Consider the following 25,508-nt stretch of genomic DNA (forward strand, 5'->3'; position numbering starts at 1 on the left):
TGGTAGGTAGACCCACCATTTTAAGGGATATTCAGAGAGAAGGGAAAGGAATGATGGAAGCTTCGACAAAGTGGAGAACATGTAAGAGCATGAGGGATGCCTGAGAGCACCTCAGTGCCCAGACCTGTAAAGGAGAGGTGCAAGAAGAGGGGACGGGCTGTCTTTCAGGGGAAGCTGAGACCTTAGATGAACCATCAGAAATCACCTCAAACAAGCGGCCTGGAGAAAACGGGCTCTTGGCCATGACAACAAGAATCCTTCAGCCCTGCTGGCATTGATGGTGTTTCACCGGTTCTTTCAAATGGGTAAACTGATTCCGTCTCCCCAAGTCGTGGTTTTTTCCTGCCAGCAGTGATGCAATGCTCGTGACTCTAGCCAGATACGGAACAGGGACATTTGCAGAGTTTCAGACAGTGGATCTTACCTAGAGAGAGAAGAGTGGCTTCTGTGGAAGAGACTCGTCTCCTGACTGTAAGGAAGATTATTAATGTTTCGTTTCCCTTACAACTTATTTCATGCTGTGTTGCCATCCTATTTACCTTTTACACATGCCTCCCTTGTGTGGATTTTTCAGACATTAGTTTTGCCATTTATTTGCAAGGAATATAAAGCACTGATATAGCCTGTCCATATGGTATTAGATCTAGATATATCTGGCTTGAGATGGATAGCATACGAGGCTATGTGAGCACTGTGGGCAGTGCTGAGGTTTACCAGTATTTCTAGAGTGTGTTAAGATATTCTGTCTATCCAGTCCTCATTAATCAAAGTAATTTCTGCATTCGTGGAGATAGGCCGGTTTGATCAGACTATGTGGCAGAAGTGCGCGACGTAACTAATGCCGCAGATTTTGCCAGTTCATGAGCTTTTCTAGGAGTTTAGTTGCATTTTAGAATAACAGGGGTACCACAGGTAAGTCATGTATTTTAAAACTATCCCCTTTCTGAAAGAGAACAATTTTACAAATACAAGTAATTCAAAAAATCTTCTTTTCAGCAGACTTTGTGAAGCATCTGCCACGACCATGAGGGCCGTATACTACGTCCTGAAGTTTATTTCACACCTTTAAACTCCTGGCTTCCCTGTGGGGCCTTACTATCCATCTGTTTCTTCAGTGTGGGCAAAGAACAGGATTTTCAAGGATGTATTTGAGCATTGTGTGTGTGAAACCCTCCCACTGAACTCAGTGGTAACTGAAAGAAATGATGGGGAGGAGATGTCTGATTAGCTGGAGAAAGGGCAATGCCTGGAACACTTCAAGAGAAAAAATAGCCTTCAAAACAAACAAAGAACCATCGTTTAGTTGGCACTGGTTTGGACACAAAGCATACCCATGAGTTTGGGTCCAATAAATCATGTCATTACACACAGTCAGCAATGATGACTCAATGTAGGCCTTTCAACACCGAAATCACAAGCCTTGAATACTTGAGATGAACACCTAAAATGAGAATTCCTGTTTTCAGAGTGGCACAATAACACATTTAATGTAAGCTCATGAATGCCATGCCTAGCTCAAACTGAAACCTTAGCTTCCCTGAAGTCAATGGCAGTTTTTCCTTTATTATTAATGACGCCTTATTATACTCGACGTGCCATTGGGAGTGGCACCTGCGGGAATTAGCTCATTGCTGTAGTTCATTGACATTACGAGTGCTTCAAGCTTCTAACTTGGAGCAAATCAAATACTTGTAATCTGTTTTCCCCCAACAGGGGACAAAGGGGAAAGTGGAATTTCATAAACACATCCTATTTTTGGGCCAACTCTTGTTTCTGATGGAGCTTCTGTCCCTACTACAGAGAACTTAAATAAATAGCCTTCATGTTGGTGTTTTTGAGTGGCGGGCAGCAATGGGGAATTTGAGTTTACTAATGAAGGAGCAACGTGGTGCTCTTCTGACTTATGGCTTGTCCTTTCACGTAGAGTGCAGCTAAGTGGCTCCTGGACAATGGTTTCCTCCTGCATTCGCTGCTTCAATGGGCATGAGGTGGACGGCTCCTGTGGGTGCTGGGTGCAAACACACCTCCCTGCCATGGAGCACACGTCTGGAAAGCCTCTCTCTGTTATGAGAGTGCAGAGCACAGCACATGGGGATCTTTGGATCAGGGATGACTGGAAGGTCATAAAATGGTGTTATGATCTGGTTCTAGTCCTGAGCACAGGTGGTTTAGCGGAATACAGCTTTACTGTCAGCTTTTTCTGTTGTACAGTCATTGGAACAGATGGTGAAAGGGGTTTTGTTGATTTTGTTTTTTTCATAAATACAAACCAGTGCTACATTTTCATAGGAAAATCTCACCTTGTAGAAACTGCAGTGTCTGAGTAAACTTGGTGAGTAACAGCATGATCCTGTTTTTGCAGCCTGAATATTGTGAATCAGTCTGGCCTTGGGATCAGCCCTTACTGTCTCATTGAAAGATATCTAAAATAACAGACTTAAAAACAGAGAGACAGGTAGTTAGAAATAAGTGGTACTTGGTTATGACTAATTTTTCAGACACACTATGACATAATGCAGACAAACGGCTCTGTTGTTGGCCACAGTCTTCTGTATCAGAATGCACGTGCTTTGCACTGCTGTCTTGTTGGCAGTTTCCCAGCGTCAAGCTATGGTTCGCAGTAAGAGATGTACCGGTTAGATGTTCCACTGGAGACATGGTCTGTACTAAAGGCACAGGAATGGGCTTTAGGCCTTCTGGCACCGGTTCCTGGCTCCACTGCAAATTACTGCTGACTCATACGTCTTTCTGTGCCTCTTCGCTCCGTGTCAGATGGGGATGCGACTTCCTGACCTCGCAAATGTGTTGTGTTTGTGAGAGGTTCAGACCCCATCATTCTGTGATCAGCTGTGTGGTTGGAGCCAAGCAGACGCATCCTGTAGCTATCCAGGAGCAACAGGGCAGATCTGGGGCGTGTTTAACCACAGATGAAAGCATCACTCTGGGTCACGTTCTTGGGAAGGCAGTTTTTGGGTGTTTATGTGATGGGTGTTGCTGACAATAGTCTTGGTCTCTTGCGCTGACTTTGGAGAGATGTTTTAGTAAATATATGAAAGACATTTCTGCCTTGATCCTTCCCTTGACCTCCTGCATATTTCCTTATAATCCAAACCCTCTGCGTAATGCCCACACAGCACAGTCCTCATTCCAAGAGACCACGTGCTTTGTTGCCTTAAGCAATTCCACTCTTCCCTGCCTGCTTATTAGAATAGTTGTACATATATGTAATAATAACTGAAATTACTGCGCAGAAATACAGTAAAAGAAATAGCTGTAGGTTGGGAGTGACCTCAAAAAAGGGGAACACTGCAATGTGCTGTTGCAGCACAGAACAGTGAGAGCTGAGTTTTGCAGCCATTGATGTGTTGTGGGCTGCTGAGGAAATTCAGCCTTTCACGTTTTTCCTTGAGAGCAAGGACTAAGCTGCTATGAGAAAACTGTTACTAATTCCTGTCTTTTTTGTGTCCATTTTAAAGCTGTACAGACATACATATCTCTTTATAATCTACAATACCATATTCATAGGTGAAGATTATCAGACAAGGAATAACGTTGCCTATTAGTGCACAAAATAATTCCTTTGCTAGCGTGATCTTTTACTCAATACTCCCTCTCTAATAAAGGGGCAGGAAAGAGTTGGAAAGTACTAATGACTGGGCTTTTTAACACAGGAAAGCACATCCAGCTTTAAGGGACAGGAAGATTAGGTGTGTGCATGTATAAACAGAAGTTGCATGAGATTATTTAACTGTAAAGGCAAAATACATATAATATTTCCAATTATATTGAAGCCCAGAATAGCTACATTTTTCAAAACCTGTAAAACCTTCATAAGAAGACACATCATAGTAATTTCCTGTATTTCTCCCTCGTTTTTTACAGAATTTATGATATTATTCTTTATGAGTATTTTCCTACATTTTTGAAAATAAATTTTCCTCTTGAATTACATCTACGCAAATCCTAGAGATATCTATACAGATTCTCTTAATATACATCTAAAGCCCTGGATGCTGCAGAATTGCATTTCAGCACTGTGTCACAAATGCTGGAGAGAGTCCTTTTTGGGTACAAGAGACTTGGGGTGTGCTATCCTTGGTGTTGGTTTATTTATATATGTACCCACAGAGACTGATCACCAGAAGGAATCTGAGCATCCTGCTGTTGGATGGAGCCATTACACAACGCGCGCACCCAGAAATGCTTTGCCTGCCTGAAGCGGAGACCTGTGAAGTGTCTTTCCAGGTGGTGTGCCTGTGCTCCCTCCCAGCTCAAGCACTGGGCAGCTTTAAGCAGTGAGCTGCTCTGTGGTCTTTCTCTTTGGCGATGAGGATGTGTTACCTGCCACCCAGTCGGGATGAGGCACAGACCTGGGAAACAGTGACACATCACACTTGACAGCTGCTATTCCAATATGACACAGAAGTTGAGATCCTCTGGATTTAAATTGCAAAGTGACTCGCAGTGTTGGGTCATGTGGCCATTCCTCGGGGCCAGACCCGAGAGCTGTCGGCAGTAGGGCATTGCTTGGTAGAGGCTGTATGATGACCATATGGACACTATGCCTTGTGGCAGAGGCGTGGGACTGCAGAGGGCGTTCTTACAGTCCCTGGCTCAGGGACCTTTCTCAGGTCAGAGAGAAAACGGAGGTCACGAAAAAGGGAAAAGAAATATCTTCAGCTGACGTGAAAGGCAGTGTCAAAAGAAAGCAAAAGGCAGTTGGGTTTATTGCTGGCAAGAAAAATTTCCTCCGGTTTCTCTCAGCATGAAGGATTGATTGGCTGGGTCAGGCAGCGCACCGTTGGGTACACAGAAGATCTCCTCTTCTGCTCCAGATGGATTTCCATCATTGTTTTGCAGAAAGACAGGAGGTTATAATGTAAGCAAGGCCTTGACGAGGGCAGGGGTATAAGGCAGAGTAATAACAAATCTTCAGAGCCTTATGACAGGTTTGGCTGGGGACTGAAAGCAGGCTGGCAGGGAAAATTTCAAATGGATCTCTGTGCTCGCAGGATAGCCATTAGTTTTTAGTAGTTCCAAACTCCTGCGCTTATCTTGGACAGACACTTTTAGTATAAAATGTATTTTTAATTTTAAGCAGCAGCCAGTCTCTCAATGCCATGTGTCTGTCAAATGCACTGTGAAAAAGCCAGAGTGAAGCATTGTAAAAGTAATTCCCCTCCCCAAATTGTTGAAGTTGACAAGAAGAAAATGTTTGTGTTTTTTTTCCAGGCCAGTTTACAGTTCAAAGTTGCATTTTATATGACATATGAAATTAATTACAAACCAGAAATTCAATCTGGAGCAACAGTAAATTGCTTATTACTCTTCATTTTGCACGTATAAAATGTTATAGAAGATCTGAAACACATACAAAAAACTTGCATAACACATGTACTATGTATTTCAGCTATTGCTACAGCAATGGCTGCTTAGTGTGGGGTTTGCTAATATTTTAAAAAGAATTCTGCATAAATTCCTACTCATAGCAACAATTATTTTAGCTAATGAACCTGTACTTCATTTCAACTAAGTAATTTTCTTACATTCCTTTTTTTTGACTCAAAGTCACTGGTAAATCGCACCAGGTTATAACAATAAAGTACTTGTGGCAAATCAGTTAGGATAGAAAAACAATTCTCTTCCAAGAGTTTCTCTCTGGAGCATCTCCCATCACAAACTCTCTCTTGAACCCAGCTGGTTTAAAGCTGATCAATGATATAATTAATGCCATGGAGGAAGCAAACAAGGAATGAGTATCTGTTTCCCACAGTACAAGAAACTGAGTGCTAAGTGAAATTACCAAATTGCCACAGGACGTTGTGAAAGCTGTGACGCTGGACCAAGAGAAAAGCAGCAAAGGTATCCAGCAGCACAGCGCTAACTCTGCTCTGTTGTTTGCAGCCCCCTGCACAGGGATGTGAAAGCAAGGCTCTCTTTAGTCCGGCTTGACGGTGGTTGGTTTTTGAAGCCTAGTTCCTTGGATGCTCCATGGCTGCCGAATGCTGTGCTCAAGAATGAATTCGTCACATGAGTCCTACAACTGGTGACTTTGATTACTTAAACGAATGTGGTGGTCAGACGAGCTCCATGCAGAGGGCCGATTTTCGCCTGAGGGTCCTTACAATTTCCCTAGGAAATGCATGAATACATGAACAGAAATTTGATCAAATTACCTCAGCAACATCATTTGGAAGAGAGAAAAAGCCACCATGCCATTTTGCCTGATCCATATGCATAGCAATTTCCAAGTTGCTATATGCACACACACACATATATATACACATACATTTACACATATATGTATGTGCGCAGATATTTATGAAAGCAACCGCAGCCTTTCAGTGGTGTGTGCTGTGATTCATCAGCAGCAATAGTTTTTGGCAGGGACATAATTTTCAAATCTTCCACTGAGGATGCCTGCCAAAAAGTTGTTGGACAGAGATAGGATGAAGAAAGTTATTTATAAATGGGGATAATTAGGTCCTGTGCTTATTAGTGTTGGGAATGAGACAGAAAGACGAGATGTGTAGTGATGTGTATTGTAATATGAGAAGATGCTCTCCATGATTTTCTACTTGTTGATTGGAAAAAAACATAATTCCCAGGTGAGAAACATCATTACGTGCTGCTGCCAGCCAGGAGCTTCAGACTGTGGGAGCGTGTGTGTTATGCTGTAGGACAGGTTCGACTAATGGAAGTTTGCTTGCGCAGGATCCAGGTGCTGATTGTTGTCACTGAGATTAGACTCTCTTTTCTCAGTCCTGAACTTTGCATTTTGTGTTCAGGCAAAACTAAACTCTAAGCAGACGTAGGAACTGTACTAACTCCTCTTGTTTAGAAGCAATGGCTCTCGACTGTGCTGTCAGGAGACAGCACTGCTTGGTCTGATGCTCTGCTCATCATCTGTCAGCAGAGGCAAGGCTATTTCTGTGTCTCACCAGTCATGTAGATGTATGTCATGTCCCCTTTTTTCTAGAGAAATACTGTCACTGGGAAAAATTCATCTTTCCACTGGGATTCTCCCTAGAAGTACAAACCCAGCGAAGACAGTGTGAAATTCATCCACACAGGGTGAAAGGAGCCTGTCCTCATGCACTCTCTGTAGAGCACCCAGGACGATGCTCTCAGGCCGTTTCTACTGAAGTGTTTGTGACACAGTAAGTCAGCAGAATAGCAATTAATATTAAAGCATTCTTAGCTCCTGGCTTTATACCAAGCTTACTAGATACTGTGGCTAATGTGTAATAAAACACTTAAGCACATATCTGTGTTTAAACAGTTGGATATCCCATTAACTTCTCTTACCTCTCAACCTATTTGCACTGATCTCACAATGCTTGGGATTTTTAAGGCCCCAAGCTCCTGACATCTCAAGTAAACACTTGCTTATGGGCGTTTCTGAGTTTTTCACTAGAGGTGGGGAAAAAAAAAATGTCTTCAGCAAAAATGCTATCTCTCCAAAACCTGAAAAAAATGTGTCAAGCTCATTATTTCTCCTGAAAAGTGTAGGGTTTTTAAACACTGGCACAATCTGGACAAGGTCCACTGCCTCCAGAAAGATTATTCGTGCATTTAAAGGTAGGTGCGGTCTAAGCAAGTGCTCTGCTCGGTCTGGGCTTTAGTCTCTCTGGAATGGGGGTGGTGTTCGGAAAGCTTGTCTAGCTAAATCTGAGCTGCAGCTGCTATTTCTGCCCTGTCGCCAGCAGAGAATGTCACCTATGTGGCTGACTAGCCTGCAGGTTCTCCAGACCCGCAGTTAGCATCACTTCCCCAAAAACTATTTCATCCCAGGGTTTTGCCGACACACCCTCAGTGCAGCTTGTATGGGAAAACACTGCATTTAAAGCTTGTTTCCAAAAAAAGGAACAGCAAGGTTTAGTCAGCCTGTGCCAAGCTCATCCCTAGGGTGATTTTTCTGAAGTAAAGCCGGGAATATCTGAAACCGCTCCTGACAGAGAGATAGGAAAGGATATCCATTCTGGGGAAGCTAGAATTTTGCCTTTGTATTTCTTGTAAAGCATTAAATGGCTCATTAAAACTAGAAATCTCCTAAACTGTGGGATTATGTACATTACCATACCTCAAATGATTTTGCATGCAGTGTGCTCTCTTTCCTGCTAAGTGAATTTTGCAGATCAGGTATGTTAATGGTTTGCCTGTGCACCTAAGCGCAGAGCTGGGTTTAGGGCATAGACTGCAGTGCCTAAATATTAAACACTTAGTAGTGGATGTTACTAGGAAAGGCAACAGAAGCCAACACTGTCAAGTCCGTAACAACTACAAATTTATTTTCCTTTCTAAAACAGAAAAAAACCTAAAGAAAATGGTGTGAAGAGAGATCAGTTGAATTTTGCAAAAGCAGCAAACACTGTTGCAAAAGCAAATTCTCACTTGCTGATCAGGATTAGAAATGCCTGAGTTCTGTCTCATTGCTGGGAGCTATCAGCAGCACCTGTGCTTCGTTAGTAATATAAAAGTTTACTGTTATCGAAGACAAAAACGCTGGGGGGGGGGGGTGTGTGCGGTCCTTGAGGCAATAATATCAAATGCCCTTTTGTTTCCTGGATAGTGATTACAGTAAAATACTTTGCTTATGTTTCCATTCCTTAGACCATCTGCTTCAAATTAAACCCTTCTGGCGTGATACATCATTATTTGTTAGAGCACTACATTAGATAATGCTGTGTTAGTACTGCTGTTATAAAACCTGAGTTTCATGAGTATGACTTCAGGGGCAGAACTAGATGTGTTTACTTAATGAAAGGGCTAGAGACTGTATTAATAAAACTAGTTTAGCAGTTCAGAAATTACTTTTTTTTAAGTCTTTCACAAATACATTTTTGGTGCGTCTTTTGATATGTGACTCTGAATGTTTGTTTGGTAGAGTGAAACCTTCTGGTTTTACATGACTGAAAGCTCAGACACAAGAAGAACTCGACAATAAACTGTTCAACACCTAAAGCTGAAAGCACAATACCCTGTACATGGTGGGGCGACATCCATTGTCGGGAATCTGCAATGCCTTGCAGTGTGCAAGGCCCGCACCCGTGTGATTTCAGAGCAGCTGAAGATCTGGCAGAACAGCCGCCACCTCCGACGGAGTTTTCTAAAAGCTTTTATTCTTGCCCTCTGTAGCAACTCTTTCCTCATGCTTTCCGTCAGAGGCAAGGCTTCGTAACACCAATACGCAGAAGACAGACTTTTATCCTAGAGCTATCCTGTCATTGCAGTCTCGACCATTCTGGGACAATTTAAGAAGTAGAAGACCTTGCAAACAGATTTTTTTAAATTCTCAGTGTTAATGAGACTTTACTTACAGCGTACTAAAGAGTCTTACTCCTTACTAAAGGAGTAAGGAAAGAGATTCAGTCACAGGAAAGAAGAGCAGTTCCTTTCAGCTGTATTTGAGATCCTTCAGTTTACCAGCGATACCCAGTGTTACTAAAGAAATTTCTTTCAATCTACTTCAGTTAGAAAGATGGTGACTGTAAGTGTGAAATTAAGAAAATAATTAACCGTTCATGATATAAAGATTTGCCACGCTCTAGATAAGGTAAAGCCTAGTTTTAAATATAATTATAGAGAGTGCGTCTGGGGAAGAGGACAAGTCTTTAATCCTAAATGAGCTTCTCATTTTTTTCTGGTCAAAAGAGATTTGAGGGACCTTTTAGTGGGTGATTCACAACACCTAAATTAAATTCAAGATCTGAATCACTGCTAACAGATATATATATATATATATATATATATATATATATATATATATATATATATATGTGTAGACTTTCTTTCATGCCAGAATCTCCCTAAATTTTGTGCTGCATTTCACTAACACAGTACCTGCGTGGTTGTGCTTACCCTTCAGCGATGCGGTCAGGAAGCCAGTATCTGCTTCAGAAACTTATTTTTTTAACTGGTCAAGTCATACAAATCAAAGTTGCTTAAAAGCAGTACTCTCACTTGCTCTGTAAAAAAAAAATGTATTAAGTGAGCTTAAGTAGCAGCATTTTATAACCCAAAAGTTTAAACTAGTGTATCATTTAAATTTTTCTGGGTCTGAGGCGGGCCAGGATGACATCAGTATTTCCTTTAAGAAGGCCAGCGGTAAGTCCACAGTATATGTCTGAATGCATTTGGATCAAATGATATAATGTTTCCTTTTTCTCTCTCTTTTGAGAATAAATTTACAGATTTACTTTTTTTTTACACTGGGAAGGTGATACATGGTGAGTAAATGCCCTTGGGGCCATGCATTCCTCATTTCAAATGTCCTTTTATTACTCTAATTGTTTTGTTTAAAAAAAAATATCTGAAAGTTCATAAATTTTGCTTGCCAATTGTAGGCTCGAGACCTGCCCTTGCTCTCCCTGTAGCTAACGGTAAAACATCCAAACACTGACTCATCCCTGTAGTGATCCCAGTCCTACACAGAAAACAGAATTTCTTCGTATTCCTCGTGCAGTGAAGGTAACCTGCGGGGCTGCCGCTGCTCCTGCTGTTGCTGCAAGGTTTTTTTGCCTGCCAGGGAAAAGCAACACTGTTTGTCAGGCTGCATCGGTACTGACTTTTCCGCCAAGCATACTGGCTTTCTGACTTCTGTTTTGCTTTGTTCTGGTCACAACATCCTGAAGAGGCCACCCTAACCTTGGGCACCTTGCTTGGAGGTATCTCTGCATCTAGCCACAGCAATGGGATAAACCCCTGGGAATCATCCCCGAGTACTGGAGCTATGGCTGCAGTAGCACAAGCATTTACTGTTTTAGCTAACAGAATAATTCCATTAGTGGGTGCCATCAGGAGTCTGTTATCCTGTTAGATGGATTTTCTGCTCTCAGATGAAATACAATAAAACTGGATTACAACAGTAGCAATACGAATATATATAAAAAAAACAAGGAGCAGAAGTTAAGTAGTTATTAATGTAATGCAGGGTTGTATGTTCAAGCTAGTGGTAACTTTCAACAAATTATTTTTAGATTTTTTCTTAACCTAAATCAATTGCAAGTTTTACAAAATGGTAAACATGATGTAATTAAAAATAACATTTTTGGACTTACTGAGCAAAATCTAAGATAATCTCCAAAGACTTTTGCACATAAGTTACGTAAGTGCATTAGTACCTAGACCAAGCAGAAATGAACTGCAGAATGTGAGCGTATGCACAGGAGATCCCTGATGGCGAAGTGTTATTGCAGAAGAACGACATCCAAAACGCGGCACTGAGGCAAACAATCAATATTACCCATTTTCATTTTCTAGCGCAATGACATTGCCCAGATGCTCAGCAATACATTTTTGCTGAGGAAACTATTTTGATTATTGCTTGACAACAGCCTCAAACTTCTCTGGCGGTGAGCGGAGTTCAGACCTGGTCTGAGCTGGTGCCGCTGTCACGCACTCGGGAAACTTGCCTGTGTCTATACTGGGATTTTGACCTCGAATATCAGATTATTTGTGGAACTGACACACTTTTAATAGCACTGAAATTTCAAACTGAACCATATCATTTTAGAATTCAGTTCAAGCAACTGAGAGATTTATCAGGGATTGTAGTGTTTGTCCCATACAGCTTCAGCCTGTCCCTGTCCCCAGGTGAGTGATGGTATCTGGTGTAGTTTTTTCCTTCTTTTGTGAGTTGTTGGAGGTCAAATAGCGCAACTGGGCTTCAGGTTAGAGGGCAGGCAGGAGGGGAAGAGGTAGGATACAAGTGGGACAGTTAATGCAGAATGAGTGTTATGAGGGATAAAAGAGGAAAGGCATTATGGGGGGGAAAGGTTTAGAAGTCGTTTGCAGAAAGCGAGGCGACTTAGAACTAGGGAAACAGGACTGTCCTATTTATGAGGAATTGGATGTGAAGTTTTGAAAATAAACTTTTTCTTCCGTGGCTCTTAATAAAAACGAATATACACAGTATAAATACACGCGCCTGCCTCTATCCTAAGGGCTAATACTTCCAAAATAAACTGAAGAAAAAGAATCAAAATTTTGAAGCTATATGAGAAGAAACAGAAAGCTGAGTACCTTGAATGTAGAGAATGAGGGAGGGGAAAAACTACCTAGTCTGTAGCAAATTTCCATCAGGGTCTCCGATTCCCTTGTGTGAGCCCTGAGGGCCACCGCTGATCTGTAAAACCAAGGGACCTGTCCCGCAGCCCGATCTGCTTCTCCCTCTGCACCACAGCTGTGTGAGACAGAGACACGGAGCGGTGGACGCGGGAAAGACACCCAGCTGGGAAAGCTGGGCACTGGTTGAACGTCTTTAGCAGCAAGGCCATTTTCTTTCGGGCAGGCACCGTGTCCTTACAGCTCTGCTGTGAGTCCCGCAGTACGAAGGAGCCTGTTAGCACGGATCTCTGCCTGCCTGGGGGAGCCAGCAGACCCTGTTCTCAGCTGTTCCGGAGTCACCCGCACCGACTGAAATCTGGCTGTTGAGAACGGTGTACCCAGCTGGCACGTCGGTGGGACAACGCGAACAGTGCCATTTGTAGCGTGGGGAATGCGGGTAGGGAGGCAAAGCTTGAGCAGGTGGACGGGAGTGAGAAGAATGTGTAATTAAATATGCACAGGCCGAATACTGGCATCTGTAAAATCTGCCAGCATCCCGAGATCCGCGTTCAGCAGCCCTTCTGCCACCATTTGCACGCGGCTGAATTTAACAGGTAGGAATCGGTGCTGGGTTTCAGCCGTCAGGGCAGGAGAAAGGTGCTGTGTTCTGCTTCTCTTTCCCCAGGGCTGCTGTCATGAGGTTATCAGGGCAGTACATTTGCTGATCTACCGGTAATTAAAGTTCCAGTTTGATGACGCAGTTTCTTCTGCACAGGGCAATGCTGGTGGAGCTGAACCGAGACCGTGCTTCCGAACGGAGCCTTCGTGGGAAGCGAGGAGCTGTCTCCGGGCAAGAGCGGGCACAACGCTGCTCCTTCGCCCGAGGTAGGGATGGGCATGCCCGGCCCTGGCCTAGGCCAGCCCGGCTCTGCCCAGACCCCTCGGATTCCCCGAAGCACCGGCTCACGCTGCCAGTGCGCGAGGGCCGTGCGGCAGTGCGAGGTGGGGCACGAGGCTCGCCCTCCCCATGGCAGCCGTGAGGGCGGCTGCAGCCGGGCGGGGAGGCGGTGCCCTCCCGGCCGGGGCAGGGAGGCCAGGCAGGGTCAGCCCCCTCACCCCGCCGCCCCGGCTTCACCCCCGGGCCGCCTGGCGGAGGGAGGCCCGGCTCGGTCCGCCCGCAGGGCAGGCCCAAGGCCGAGCCACCCCCCCCGAGGCGGGTCAGGTCCCCGGGCACCGCCCGAGTTGCCTCAGGCCCCGCGGCCGGGCGTGCCACTCTTCCCCGCCCCAGCCGGGCGCCTTCGCGGAGGAATCTTGCCCCACGCCGCGCTCCGTCCGAGGCGGGGCGGGGCGGGGCGGCGCCGGGGCTGAGGGGGCACGCGGCCCGCCACCGCGCCATGTCGTTCCGCCGCGCCTTGGCGCTGGCCGCCTGCGGGCTGGCCGGCGGCTCCGTCCTCTTCTCCGCCGTCGCCGTGGGCAAGCAGCCGGCCCGCGGCGGGGACACCGAGCCGCGGCCGGGGGGCTCCTCCGCCGCCGCCGCCGTTCCCCCCGCCGCCGCGGCGCCGCCGGGTCTGCTGCTGCTGCCGCCCGCCGCCGCCTCCTGCCCGCCGGCCCCAGGCTGGATCGAGAGACCCGCGGGTACCGGCGGCTACTGGGACAGCAACTGGGACAGGTGGGCGCTGCGGGGCGGCGGCTGCGGGGCGGCGGCTGCGGGGAGGGGCTCGGGGCCGGGCCGGCGGGACTCGGGGGGTGCCGGGGGGCGCGGCCAGGCACGTGCGAAGGCAGCGGGGCGCAGGGCCCGACCGGGCAGTGCGCGTCCCGCGGCCGGGCTGCCCTCACCTGCGGGCGGCTGCGCCGCGTCCGGCTCTCTGGGTGGAAGGTGCGAACGCCTGCGCTGAGCTGCGGCCGCGTAGCCGCTGCCCGGTGGGGTTCCCTCCGCAGGGAGGCGTGTGCCGGGCTCCAGTGTGAGCAGAGTGAATCCAGACTTGAGCAGCAGCAGGTTGTTATGGCATAATGCATCCTGTTTTGATTTTGGAGAGGCTACAGAATCAAGTGCTCATGTAAGTAGGGCTATGTGCACCCTAATTATAACCCCAAAACCTTAATTAAATAAGGTTATACCTGGTTACAGGGTTACATTGGGGGAGGTAAGAAAGCTCCTTGTTTAACTGCAGATCCTGGCTTTTCTGGTTCCCCTAAATGGTTGATTTTCTTCAGGGGTTCTGAAGTACTGTCAGACTCGTAACTTTTTTTTTTTAACCAGTTCAGGAAGTAGATGCTGTGCTATAACCAATGTAGCTGTCACAATTGCCTGAACAAATACAGCTAGGGAACGCTTAATAGCGGTTGGGGATAGTGTACTGTATCAGCAGCCATCACAGTGTGCAAGCAGTGGAAATGTATTATGTAAATACGTTATCACAGATCAATTTAAGTTTTCTAAACTGAAACTTCAAACTGACAGCTAGGTGTCTGTCGGGCGCTGTGGTATGGCTTTGACTATACCTGGTTGAAGTCTTAATTTTGATGTCTGGATGACATTGGCAGAAGCACTTAACATGTACAGTTGTTAAATGGCTTATAAATACATAGAGCACCTGCCCACTTCTCTTTGGGAGCAGGGAATGATTTACAAAGACAAGCCGTGAGCAAATATCCAGATATTACAGTATTCTGAACAAGTCACAGCTTTTCAACGTTGAAATGAAACAATGCAAGTATCTGCTTTTCAGACTTCCTACTGATCTGATCTGATGCTACACCAAGGATGTTGTATTGGTCTGTGCCACTTGCACGGGAATTGTACAGCTCAGTTCTTGGAGAAGACTTGATAGACTTTCATTCATGTAAAATAATTATCTGAAAGCTGTTCTAGTTAAGCTTCTGTTAACTGGAAAGCTTGGCATGGGAGAGGGGGGGAAAAAGTGCTTGGACTAAATTTCTGGGCTTGGGTACCTTCCTGTATTTTCTGAGTGGCTCTTGCAAATCATTTTATTAGAGGTAAAACTAGATTTTGAAGTATGTCACAAGAATTAAAACATTTGTCAGGCTGAGTGGTGTGTTTCAGTGGCATGCAGGGCTTCCTGGAAGAAGGGTGAAAAGGGCACGGTCCTGGAATAAGTTTACGTAGGTTTGAAGGTGGTCTCTGCCATTGCCCTTGCTTTTTAGCAGAGTTCTGTCCAGCTATGCTCTTAGGCAGTTTTTTAATAAGGGAATGCAGAAAGCTGCGTTTGTCAGCTTCTGAGCGTCAGCGGCCTAAAAGAATCTACTCAGGTTAAGTCTTAGCAGTATTAAAAGTTTTCCTACTCATAAACTTTCTAAAACTAGCTTATGCTAAAACTATTGTTAAGCTTGGTTATCTTCTCATGGCTTGTTAAAGCATCTGTAGCTTTTCAAAGCACATGTTGCCATCGAGTAACTTCAGAGGTGCTGGGGGAGAGGGCAGGACTTTGACTTGGGCATTTCTTGTTACGTGTTCCTGCCGTAGGATGAATTAATCCCTACGTTACTTTACGGATGTGCTTGAATTTTTCAGACATTTTTTCTGTTTTCCTAATGTATCTTTCCAGCCATATAGTTTCTACTGGATCAAAAGAAGCATCCTGTGAAATAGCAATGGAACTTCTTGTTACTGGACTGTTGTTTCATTTTTAATGCCTTGCTGAACTTTGTTAACAGCTGAAGGAAAGTGTTGAGCCTCACTGTTTAACAGAAATCATGCCTGTAGTAAAGCAAAATGGGTGCAGGGCTTTTTAAAGCCAACCTTGCTGTGAACTGTAGATATAGGTGTGTGATGCAGCAATTTTCAATGACCAAACTACTTTGTCTCGAATAAAGATTATATTCTTAATTTAAAAAATTTATAAACAAATAAAGAAACAAGTTTAATTGTAATAATGGAAGAAGTGAGGCCTGGCATGAATAAAATAAATTAACTGTTCTTTAGGTGTGAGATCAAAGGAAAGGATTTATGCTCCAAGGTGGAGAGACACGGCAAGAGGATTTGTGTTATCGGGGCAGAGGGTCAGTGCAGAGGGGACCAGGGGATCTGTGGGAGGTTTGGGCAGGGATGATGATGGTAGTGCAGTGTTGGTGGCAGCAGCGGGAAATCTGCGGCACTAAGCCGCGATACTGGGGTGGGAGGGGATGAGCCTCTGTGCCCAGTGTCCTCCCAACTGTCTGGGTGATGGGCAGGAGGGAAGGTGATGGTGTCCAGCAAGGGAGACTGGTGTGCAACACGGGAGAGAGGGTGAAGTGGCACACGGGGAGAGTGGTGAAAAAGATGAAAGAATAAATAAGCACTCCGGGCTGAAAAATAAAAAAGTGTTCCTGGAGAGACCTGATGTGACCTAGTTCAAAGCACAAAATAATTCTCAATGTGTGCTCCAGAAGGTTGGAGTCTTCCTAGGATGCTGTTAAGGGGGCTGTTTTTTAGTCATTGGATGTAAATGTGATTGATAAAGTGCAAATTTTGTAGGTGTTATCATAGGGCCTTTTAGGTATGGAACATTTTCTTTCCTTCCCTTCATGGTCAGTCAACACCTCTTCCTCTTCTCCGGGGTAGCAGTCATGGTTTTTCTTGTAGTAAAACCTGGTTTTGTACTGTGACTGAAAAGCAGTGAAAATCCCAAGAACAACTGCTGCATCAACAGGAATTCAGATATAAAGTCTCTACTGGTGATTATAATCTCCTTGTCCAGACAGACCGTAGCTTTCCTCTGTTTTAGTGTACGCCATCTGTTTGCATTAGGATTTAACTGTTTCTGTTGCGTTTGCTGCTTTTTTTCCCCCCAAGAATGAACTGAGAGGTGGCTGTTGCTAAACAGCAGATGTATCTGTGTCAGTTACACCTTTTAACCTATCGTATTAGCTTTTTCTTCTTTTAATGCAGGTGTTATTTATAGCTCTCACACAATGGTTTGAATCAGTTTTGCAACATAAACAGCTAAATAGTCAATTTTAGTACTTCAGCTATATCTAGAAATGAGGCAAGATTATCCATCTGTAACATTCCTCTGCCTTTTAGTCTCCCCTGTCTGAAAATGACATTTTAAATGTGTTTGTTTAGACGTGAACCACTGGCTCTTATCAACCTCAAAAAGAAAAATGAAGAAACTGGGGAAGAAGAACTTGCCAAACGCTTAGATCACTGCAAAGCAAAAGCCACCAGGCACATATTCCTTATCCGTCATTCTCAATACAACTTGGATGGCCGGGCGGATAAAGACAGAACTCTGACCCCACTTGGTATGTATTACTAGAAGCATCGTACTTTGCATTTTGTGAACATTATTTTTCACGTGCTGCTGTTCTAATGAGTGCAGGCCGGTTACTCAGCTCTGTTCTGGGTCTCACTGCCAAACCTTAATCTACTTTCTGGATCTTTTGTGGCAGAAAGATGTCGTGAATAAGTTTGTTTTTTCCATTTTGGATCTTCTAAATCCAAGCATTAGAACGCACTTTACAGAATTCTAAACACACTCTGTTGTAAAGAAACTTCACAAAGGAAATTTTCAGGTATCTTAAGGTTGCTTGAGCAAATTTTCATGCTAGCTGACATAATTCCCCAGGACTGAGGCTTTTAAACTTAGCTCCGTGACTAACTTTGGGATAGATTTCTCTTAAAGGGTGGCTTGTGTTTCTGTTAGTTAATTTGCTGATTTATAAAAAATAAAATTGCCCGATTTTCAGTTGGAGTGTTTATAATTAAATACATTTCACTTTTGCTGCTAAGCACTGTTTCTGGGAATACTGCTACTCAGTTACATGAAATGCCGATAACCTCTGTCTGTGTTAATCTTAATTCACTGATCCTGTGATGAGGTCTCAAGTGTTAATTAGTATGATTTTTTTAATAGTGGACACTTTCTTGATCATATGTATGCCTGCACTGTTTTGAGGGAGGAAGAATTATTACTGTGCTGTGCTGCTTGATGTTTTGGAAGTCTGGTGCCAAATGTTTAGCATAAACACCTTCCCCCCCCCCCCCCCCCCCCCCCCCCCCCCCCCCCCCGAAGTCTTTAATGACCAGTGTGCAAACAGGAGTGAAATGCTAATTTCACGACTAAGGTGCTATCTTAAACTGGTAACAAAGTATAATCTTAGTCCTGTCTCATCTTTAGCCTTGGATAAATTACTTAAACTGTTTGTTGTCTGTTCACCTACCTACCTACCTGAAAGAGGGCACAAAGCGTTCCCTAGGCTATCCCAGTGCTGTGGTTCTTAACTGCTCCACGCTGATGTTGCCTTCATGAAGCATGCGCTGTCCGGTCCGAGGGGATCTGTCTGACACTGCCTCCTCTTCCCTGCTCCCCGAGCACAGAGATGGCAGAGGGCTTGGGGCAGCCCCATCTTTTATCGGAAGTGGCTCCCATGGGATGGGGCTAGCAGGGATATTGAGTACTTCAGTGAGAGTCTCTGAGTAAGTTTTGAGATATATATATTTAATTAAAAAAATGCCCCACAACTAATTTTTCCTACCGATGGAAATACGACTTGAATTTGTCCAGGCAATAAGCTTGATCTGAAAAGTGGTGACTCTGGTAAAAATGTTCTCCAGTTACTTTTTGAAAGGAAAAGAAAAATGCCATTGATGGACAACTTTTATGTCTGCTGGACAACTTTTTTGGTAGTTTGTATGAGGCACTTACATGATTCTCCCCAATTTATATAATGAATACGATTTTTAAGGTCGAGAGCAGGCTGAACTGACTGGACAGAGGCTGGCAAGCTTGGGATTAAAATTTGATCAGATAATCCACTCCTCTATGACTAGAGCAACTGAAACCACTGAAATTATAAGCAAGCATCTCCCAGGTAAGTGACTTTTCTTAGTTTTTCATTGTCTGCTAATCCTTAAAACTGCTTCCAATAGAGTTCTAAGCTTGTCCTTAAGGTTGACATGTTGCTTAGCCAACTTCCAGCTCTGTGTGAATATGTCTGTAACGAAACCAACAACCCTAATTCTGCTTGTTTCATCTTTAAAAATACAAGATGGATCTGCCCCTTGGAGTGACCAGCTGCTACCTGTATCTACTGCTGGTTGCTCTTAGGCGTTTTTGAGAGCAAAGACTGTCGCGGGTCATCAGGGTTGACTCAGTCTTGGGGAGCAGTGGCGCAGGAGAAAAGAGGGTCTGAAACTCCAGTTCTTGTCGTGGTGCTTGCTGGGTTAGTTAAGGGGCCCTGCCTGTGTGCTGTGCTGCCCTGTGGGCAGGGGAGGACGTGGCACACTCACAAAGGTGTGGGGATTTTTTAATGTGGGTGCTTTACTTATTGAGTTCTTGGGTGGTTGTGGGTGTTTTGGTGGTTTTGTTTTGGTTCTTTTATCATTTATAGGTTTTTTTTTTTCTCCTGTTGTTCAGACATATCATAATCTAAACTAAAGGTACCTGTCTAGACATAATTCTGTCTGGTATTTTAGCAGGTATTCAGGTATGAGTAGCTGAATATCAGTTCTCTTAACTGTTCTGTTTGTTTTCTTAAATGTGCTGCTTCAAAAAAAACCAAAAAACAATGCAAAAGAACAAAACAAAAAGACCCAAACAACCCCAAAACAAACAAATAAAACCCCACGTAAACCATCTTTCCTTCCTCAGAGTAAGAGATTCAAATGTTAATGTAAGTCTTAAGTATCAAGAGTGTACCGTAAACATTAATTAGCAGTAAGCATTAACTGACACAGCTTTAGATTAACAACCTTGCAAGTGCCTTTCTGCAGAGTGCAGCCGGCTGGGACGACTCGCCTTGCTGTGCCAAGCTGGGCTGGCTGTTCTCAGCTGGAGTAAGCTTTGTCTCGCTGATGACAGAGCAGTTGTGTTGGAGAGATTCACACTGCTTGATACGAACTGTGGAGACTAAAATGGTCTTTAGGATGGAGAGGAAGACTTCCTTGAAGAAAGAATATGAAAAATGTGTTGATTGTAGAGTTGTGGGCCTCTTTGCAGTGGCATGGGAAGTAATAACTCCTTTCTGAATGTGTATTTAATATTTCAGGAGTCAAAAAAATTAGTACTGATCTACTGAGAGAGGGAGCACCTATAGAACCAGACCCGCCAGTCTCTCACTGGAAACCAGAAGCTGTGGTAACTTTTTACTTAAAATTTTTTTTTCATTGTTACGTTTAGCTTTTTTTAATATACTTTATATTGACTGTAGTGATAACTTGCAGTGTTGAAGCTGATGCTTTTCATTACAGACCTTAGATAATGGCATACCTTTCTCCCCCCAATAAGTGTACAGAACAGCTAAAATAACTTCCAGTCCTTAAGTATCAGTTCAGCCTCAAGTGTGCATCCCTGTAAAGAGAACTCTTGAGAAGATGGCGCCCATCTGCACATGGCGCGTGCTGCTCTGAGCTGTGTTTAATTCTGAACTCTGTGCCATTAGCAGTATTATGAAGATGGAGCTCGAATTGAGGCTGCTTTTCGAAACTTCATTCATAGAGCTGATGCAAAGCAGGAAGAAGACAGCTACGAGATCTTTGTCTGCCACGCCAACGTGATCCGCTACATTGTGTGCAGGTACGTGTTGGACTGCATGCTCATCTGCGCCCTTGCAAAGGTCATGGTTTTACTGGAGGTGGTGTTGGTGTATGGCACCGCTGAGCCAGGAGATGTGTTGATTTGGCTTGCTTGAAGCAGTTGGGAGATTGGTGCTTGCATTGTGAGCAGCTGCTTCTGCAACATCCTCACAGGATTAATGTGCAGATACAGGACACATTTGAAAATTAGAACACTTTCATTCTAATTCTGAAGTGAAACTGGCTAAATTGGTGAGCCTCAACTTTTTTGTACATCCGAACGGTCTCTTTAGTACCGTATGCCGCTTCTTCCCGTAAACATGAGGACAGTGCCTGTGTGGACTGTTGGAAAAGGCAAGCAGAGCATCTGACTGGATGAATCTTTTTGAGGTGACGTGAATTTGATCTTGCATAATGAAAGACTGATTTACTTTGGGAATTCTTTAGTAATAGAAATTTTTCTATTATGTTCATGTTACATTAGTGTGTTTTTGCAGTAACATCCAGTATTGGATTAGAGTGGAGAGTGGATCTTTCTGCTAACATAAAGGTTGTTCGTGAAGGAGAAAACAGTTCTGGGTCTTTGCCTGTCTCGGTACCCAGTCAGCTGAGTCTGTTTTATTCCTCTTCCCTATCAACAAAGCACTGTCTGTAAGGTAATTTGTCTTGAGCAGGGCAGATGTGATTAAACTTTAATCTGATCAATACCTACAACACTTTCAGTTAGCTTTATTTAGCTGAGCTAGTTAAATGCTAGCCTGTCTGCTCTGTGGACTGCTTTAGAGCTCTTCAAAATTGCTATACTTAAAAATATTGATCAGGTAAACAGAATATTCTTTCCTGTGCCAAAAAAAGATTGTCTTGCTGCTAGGCTTGCTAGGCTTTTGCTGAAATACTGGTATACTTTTCCTCTGTGCTCTTTCTTTCCTCTTCTGGGCCTTCTGTTCCAGGCTATCTGATATCACAGTTGAACACAATCCATAGAGCGTTCCCTTTGAGTCTAACTTGACTGTAGTTATTTAATTTCTTAGCCATTCTAGAAGACCATTGTAAGAGCCAAAACCAAGTTAGTCCTCAGTATCTGAGGCAAATGATGTTTGAGACAACATGGTATTTTTTCCAGCTGTTTACTACAGTTGATTGAACTTCTGAGGCTGTTCAGTTAGGGATCTTAGAATAGCTGGATGCTGTGATACTGTATTTCCACAAGAAGCACAAGGTGCTTTTTCTTGCCACTTCTGGGGAATAAGACAGCTGGTGGGAAGTAGTTCTGGTGAATTTCTTCCATAGGCACATGCGGGCATCTAGAATGAATCCTGTCTCACTGCCTCTTCTCTGCTGTAGTTAGGTACCTCCCCATGCTGATAAGGCTACAATACTGGGTAGGTGTGCCGTCTGCCACTTAGGCCTTCGGTCTGCGGAGGAGGCCCCTTGGGGTGCACTTAGGCCTTCGGTCTGCGGAGGAGGCCCCTTGGGGTGGTGAGCCACCTTCTCTACCTGTCCTGAAATGCCCAGGGTTTTGTGGTGCTGCAGTTGGCTCAGTGATCAGCTTGAACCTGGGCAGTGATCAGCCTGAACCTACGCTGTCTGTGGTCCTGGTTGTGACAAGGTTGCTCAGAGCGCTCCCGGCAACCTGACTACATTAGAGCTGCTACCTTCTGGCGCTCTGAATTAATCCTGTCTGCAATAATCATACCCATCTGCTGGAGTCTGCTTGTGCAAGTGCATTGTTGGCACTGGTCCAGTTACCAATGCTGCATTTTCATCTCGTTTGCACAAGAAAAACATTTTTTTCCAAGGCTGCTTGTAGGAGCATTTGCATGCCAGCTGCAGAATGACCAATTTCTCTTTTTTTTGCCTTATCTGGAACAGAGGGTGATGCTGTAAGCAGCATATTAGCATGACTGTTTATGTAAATATATATATATATATTTTTTTTTTTTTTGAACAGAGCATTGCAGTTTCCCCCAGAAGGCTGGCTGCGAATGTCTCTTAACAATGGCAGTATAACTCACTTGGTGATACGTCCGAATGGAAGAGTGGCGCTTCGAACACTGGGTGACACAGGTTTCATGCCTCCGGATAAAATCACGCGCACCTGAGTGAGCAAAACTGATGGCTGGCCCGGAGCTGCCTCTAGTCTCTTTGCACTAGTACATTCAGCTACAGTACCACTAGATTTTTTTTTTTTTAAATCTGTTCTGTTGGGGTGTGACGCTGTCTTAAAAATGTCCTTTAGCCCCTTGCCTCCATCATACATATTCATATCTGCCTTTCAGTTCGGAAAAGAAGCTCTCCAGTCCTCAGGTATTCCCCAAAACTCAAAGCTGAGCTGTGGAATACAGAGATTGAATGTCTGTGTGCTCAGCAGTTGCAAGAGCACTGACTTCCCCCTGCCCGCGTCCGTGATTTTTCAATAACCAAAGCTTGCTCCCATGGATATTTTTCTTGTGCAGGGAAGAAGCTGGTGTGGGAACTGGAAGGAACTTGTATCACACTGCAGCCACAACTGAAGACAAGCCAGCTTCTTTCAGCTCCTGCAGAAGTGATAAACAGGGTATTCGGCTGTTCAATGGACACAGGGATAAGGCCTCAGTTTTTGTAAGCTGGTGAGGAGGTGTGCTTATGCTGTGTCATTGTTCCCTTCTGCCCCTGAAAAGCTCACGTAAACTGTGCCTGGAGGTTGTAAGCATAAAGCCAAGATGGTAAAAACCCATTTGCCTCAGAACTGTGGTGCTAGAATTAACTGCTGCTTATATGACGTGGTCCTCCATCCTCACTTTTAAGCTATTCTGAACAATGTTTTTCAGTCTCATAAAGCCTTTAACTAAAACTTGTCTGTAGAAGGACATAGGGACAGTAGTAGCAGTAAAATGGAAGGAAAGGAGCACTCTTCTGAAAGTGCATCCTGTTACTGATGCTGACATTTTTGAGTGCTTTGTCCCATTGATTTCTATTCATTGATGCCGTGCTTTCAGAGCAGAGAACTAACACCCCCAAGTTCAAGGCAGCGATACTTCAGGTCAGCGGTTCTGCAGCATTGAAGCAGACTGTTGTCTGAATGGTGGAAAACTCTCTGTGAGATGGCTTTTCTAAGCCAAGTGTGCAGTAGAGCCGTCAGGCCAAATGCTGTACGTGGCTCCTTTGCACAGCGCCTACACAGCTGGATTGTTTTGGGAAGAATGCAGGTGACTGACAGGTTTCGTTTTTGAGGGGAGGGCTCAGAAGCATTTTGTCTTGAGGCTGCTTGCTGGGCACCTGAACCAGTGTAGTGATGTAGTTCATGTAATACCTGGCATGCTGAAAAATTTACCATATGCATTGTCTGCCTTGGGGATAGAGCGCATACTGTAGGACAGCAAACAGCACTAACTTGGGCGAGGGCTTCGCTTACCACGAGGAACGTGGGTGAGACCTGAACGCCCTCCTGTCAGAGCTGTGTGAAGCATAACCATGGCACACAACCTAGTGAGACAAGGTTAATGGCTTGTTTGGTACAGGAGTGCTACATTGGGATGAACCCAAGGAAACTGGGGTTAGGACGGAACAAAATATCATTGTTGTGTAGTGCAAGGTGTGGGGGCAAGAGGAAACCATCACGACGTATCTCTCATTGATGCAATGAGAATAATTTATCAGTTTTTTTGTCTATTAGCTTTTTAAAAGTTTTGAATAAAATAACTGGTCTGTCTTTCTTTCTTGTGTCTTCTGTTGAGTTGTTGTATGACCCTCGGCTGTAGAACATACAGCTGAAGTGCTGCGCAGGGATGTGCGTTTCTGCCAGCGGAGCAGCCCTTGTATCATCCCACACTGCCTGGGGCAACAACTCATTTACCAGCTTTGTCCTTTTAACTCCCGCTATCTGCAGTGCCCACTTGAGAGCGTTTCTAGCTCAGACTTAATCATCCTCCTCCCCAAAAATGTGTGCAGGCACTGCTGTATATGCAAGGGGACAGCTGTGCTCTAGCCCCAGCATCTCGGTGGTTTGGGAGTGACAGGGCTGGGGCACTTCCCACTGCATAGAACAGGCGAGATGAATAATCCTGTGCATTTTTATTTGTGTGTGTGTGTATACGCACAAGATGCATAGAGCTGTATTAGTAAGGCCTGCACACGTCAGTGCTCTGCCATGTCATGGTGCTTACCACCATGTCCCATAAACTAACTAGCATGATACTTTACTCATTTTTTAATAGAAAGTGGGGTAACTCTGTATTTTTCACATGACACTTGGCTAATTAGCAATATCCATCTGATTTAAAGTGTCTCCACAGGCTCAATGGGGAAGAGCTTTCTTCACAATCATGAACGATCAAATCACTACATAAGTTGCTACTTTTTTTTAATAGCTCAAGTAAATACAGTGTTAGAAAAATGACCTTTTAAGATGCAGTACAGCTGGACTAATGCACATTATAGAACACAGTTAAAAAAAATACTCTCTTGACTGAACCAAACCAAAATTACAAAGTGGAAGGCAAGGGTTTGGTGGTGGTAGTGGGTGGGGGTGGAGCGGTTGTGTGTCTCTACATGTACATACCAATAATATACATTTAAATATTTAAAAAAGAAAGCAAAGCATAACAAAGGTAAAAACGAACAAGACCTAGAGCATTAGTATCAGTCTCGTGGCTCTGTAACAAGCTCTTACCGAAAGGGCAACGTCACCACGTGACAGCTCTAGAAGGACGAGGGTGGAGAACAGCAGCTGCACCCACAGCAACTTAACCACGTGAATTTGGCTTTAACATGGTATTAGGCAATTACTCATCATCTGAGTAACTTCTCCAGAATGACAAACACATCATTTACATTAAACTTTTTTTTTTAAAAAAAAGAGGCAAACTAAAAAAAAAAAAAAAAACCACTAAACCCTGTAAAGTAAAACTATAGGAATTTGGGACCTAAAAAATTTGTTTGAGACCATGGAGACTGCTGCATCAAA

The 25,508-nt window shown here is 44.3% G+C and overlaps 1 protein-coding gene across 3 annotated transcripts; it reads left to right on the forward strand.

Moving 5' to 3' along the window:
• Nucleotides 1-13,406: 13,406 nt before the first annotated feature.
• PGAM5 (PGAM family member 5, mitochondrial serine/threonine protein phosphatase) lies at nucleotides 13,407-24,258 on the forward strand. Of its 3 annotated transcripts, XM_075434928.1 has the most exons (7): nucleotides 13,407-13,717; nucleotides 17,114-17,292; nucleotides 18,736-18,861; nucleotides 20,038-20,126; nucleotides 20,431-20,564; nucleotides 22,515-22,665; nucleotides 23,020-24,258. In XM_075434928.1, the coding sequence occupies exons 1-6, from the start codon at nucleotides 13,443-13,445 to the stop codon at nucleotides 22,663-22,665; spliced, it is 954 nt and encodes a 317-aa protein (XP_075291043.1). In that variant the 5' UTR covers nucleotides 13,407-13,442; the 3' UTR covers nucleotides 23,020-24,258. The 3 variants fall into 3 exon arrangements, with proteins under 3 accessions (XP_075291043.1, XP_075291042.1, XP_075291044.1); XM_075434927.1 differs by having other exon boundaries at nucleotides 22,515-24,258; XM_075434929.1 differs by having other exon boundaries at nucleotides 20,434-20,564; nucleotides 22,515-24,258.
• Nucleotides 24,259-25,508: the final 1,250 nt, after the last annotated feature.

The sequence above is a fragment of the Opisthocomus hoazin genome, chromosome 13 (genome assembly GCF_030867145.1).
Source record: "Opisthocomus hoazin isolate bOpiHoa1 chromosome 13, bOpiHoa1.hap1, whole genome shotgun sequence".
NCBI classification, from domain to species: Eukaryota; Metazoa; Chordata; class Aves; order Opisthocomiformes; family Opisthocomidae; genus Opisthocomus; species Opisthocomus hoazin.

Excerpts from the sequence above, each read along its gene's own strand:
- PGAM5 (XM_075434927.1), top strand. The coding sequence starts at position 13,443 with ATGTCGTTCCGCCGCGCCTTGGCGCTGGCCGCCTGCGGGCTGGCCGGC. Across the intron at positions 18,862-20,037 it reads TATAAGCAAGCATCTCCCAG|GAGTCAAAAAAATTAGTACT; the intron begins GTAAGTGACTTT and ends TTAATATTTCAG. Across the intron at positions 20,565-22,514 it reads ATCCGCTACATTGTGTGCAG|AGCATTGCAGTTTCCCCCAG; the intron begins GTACGTGTTGGA and ends TTTTTTGAACAG.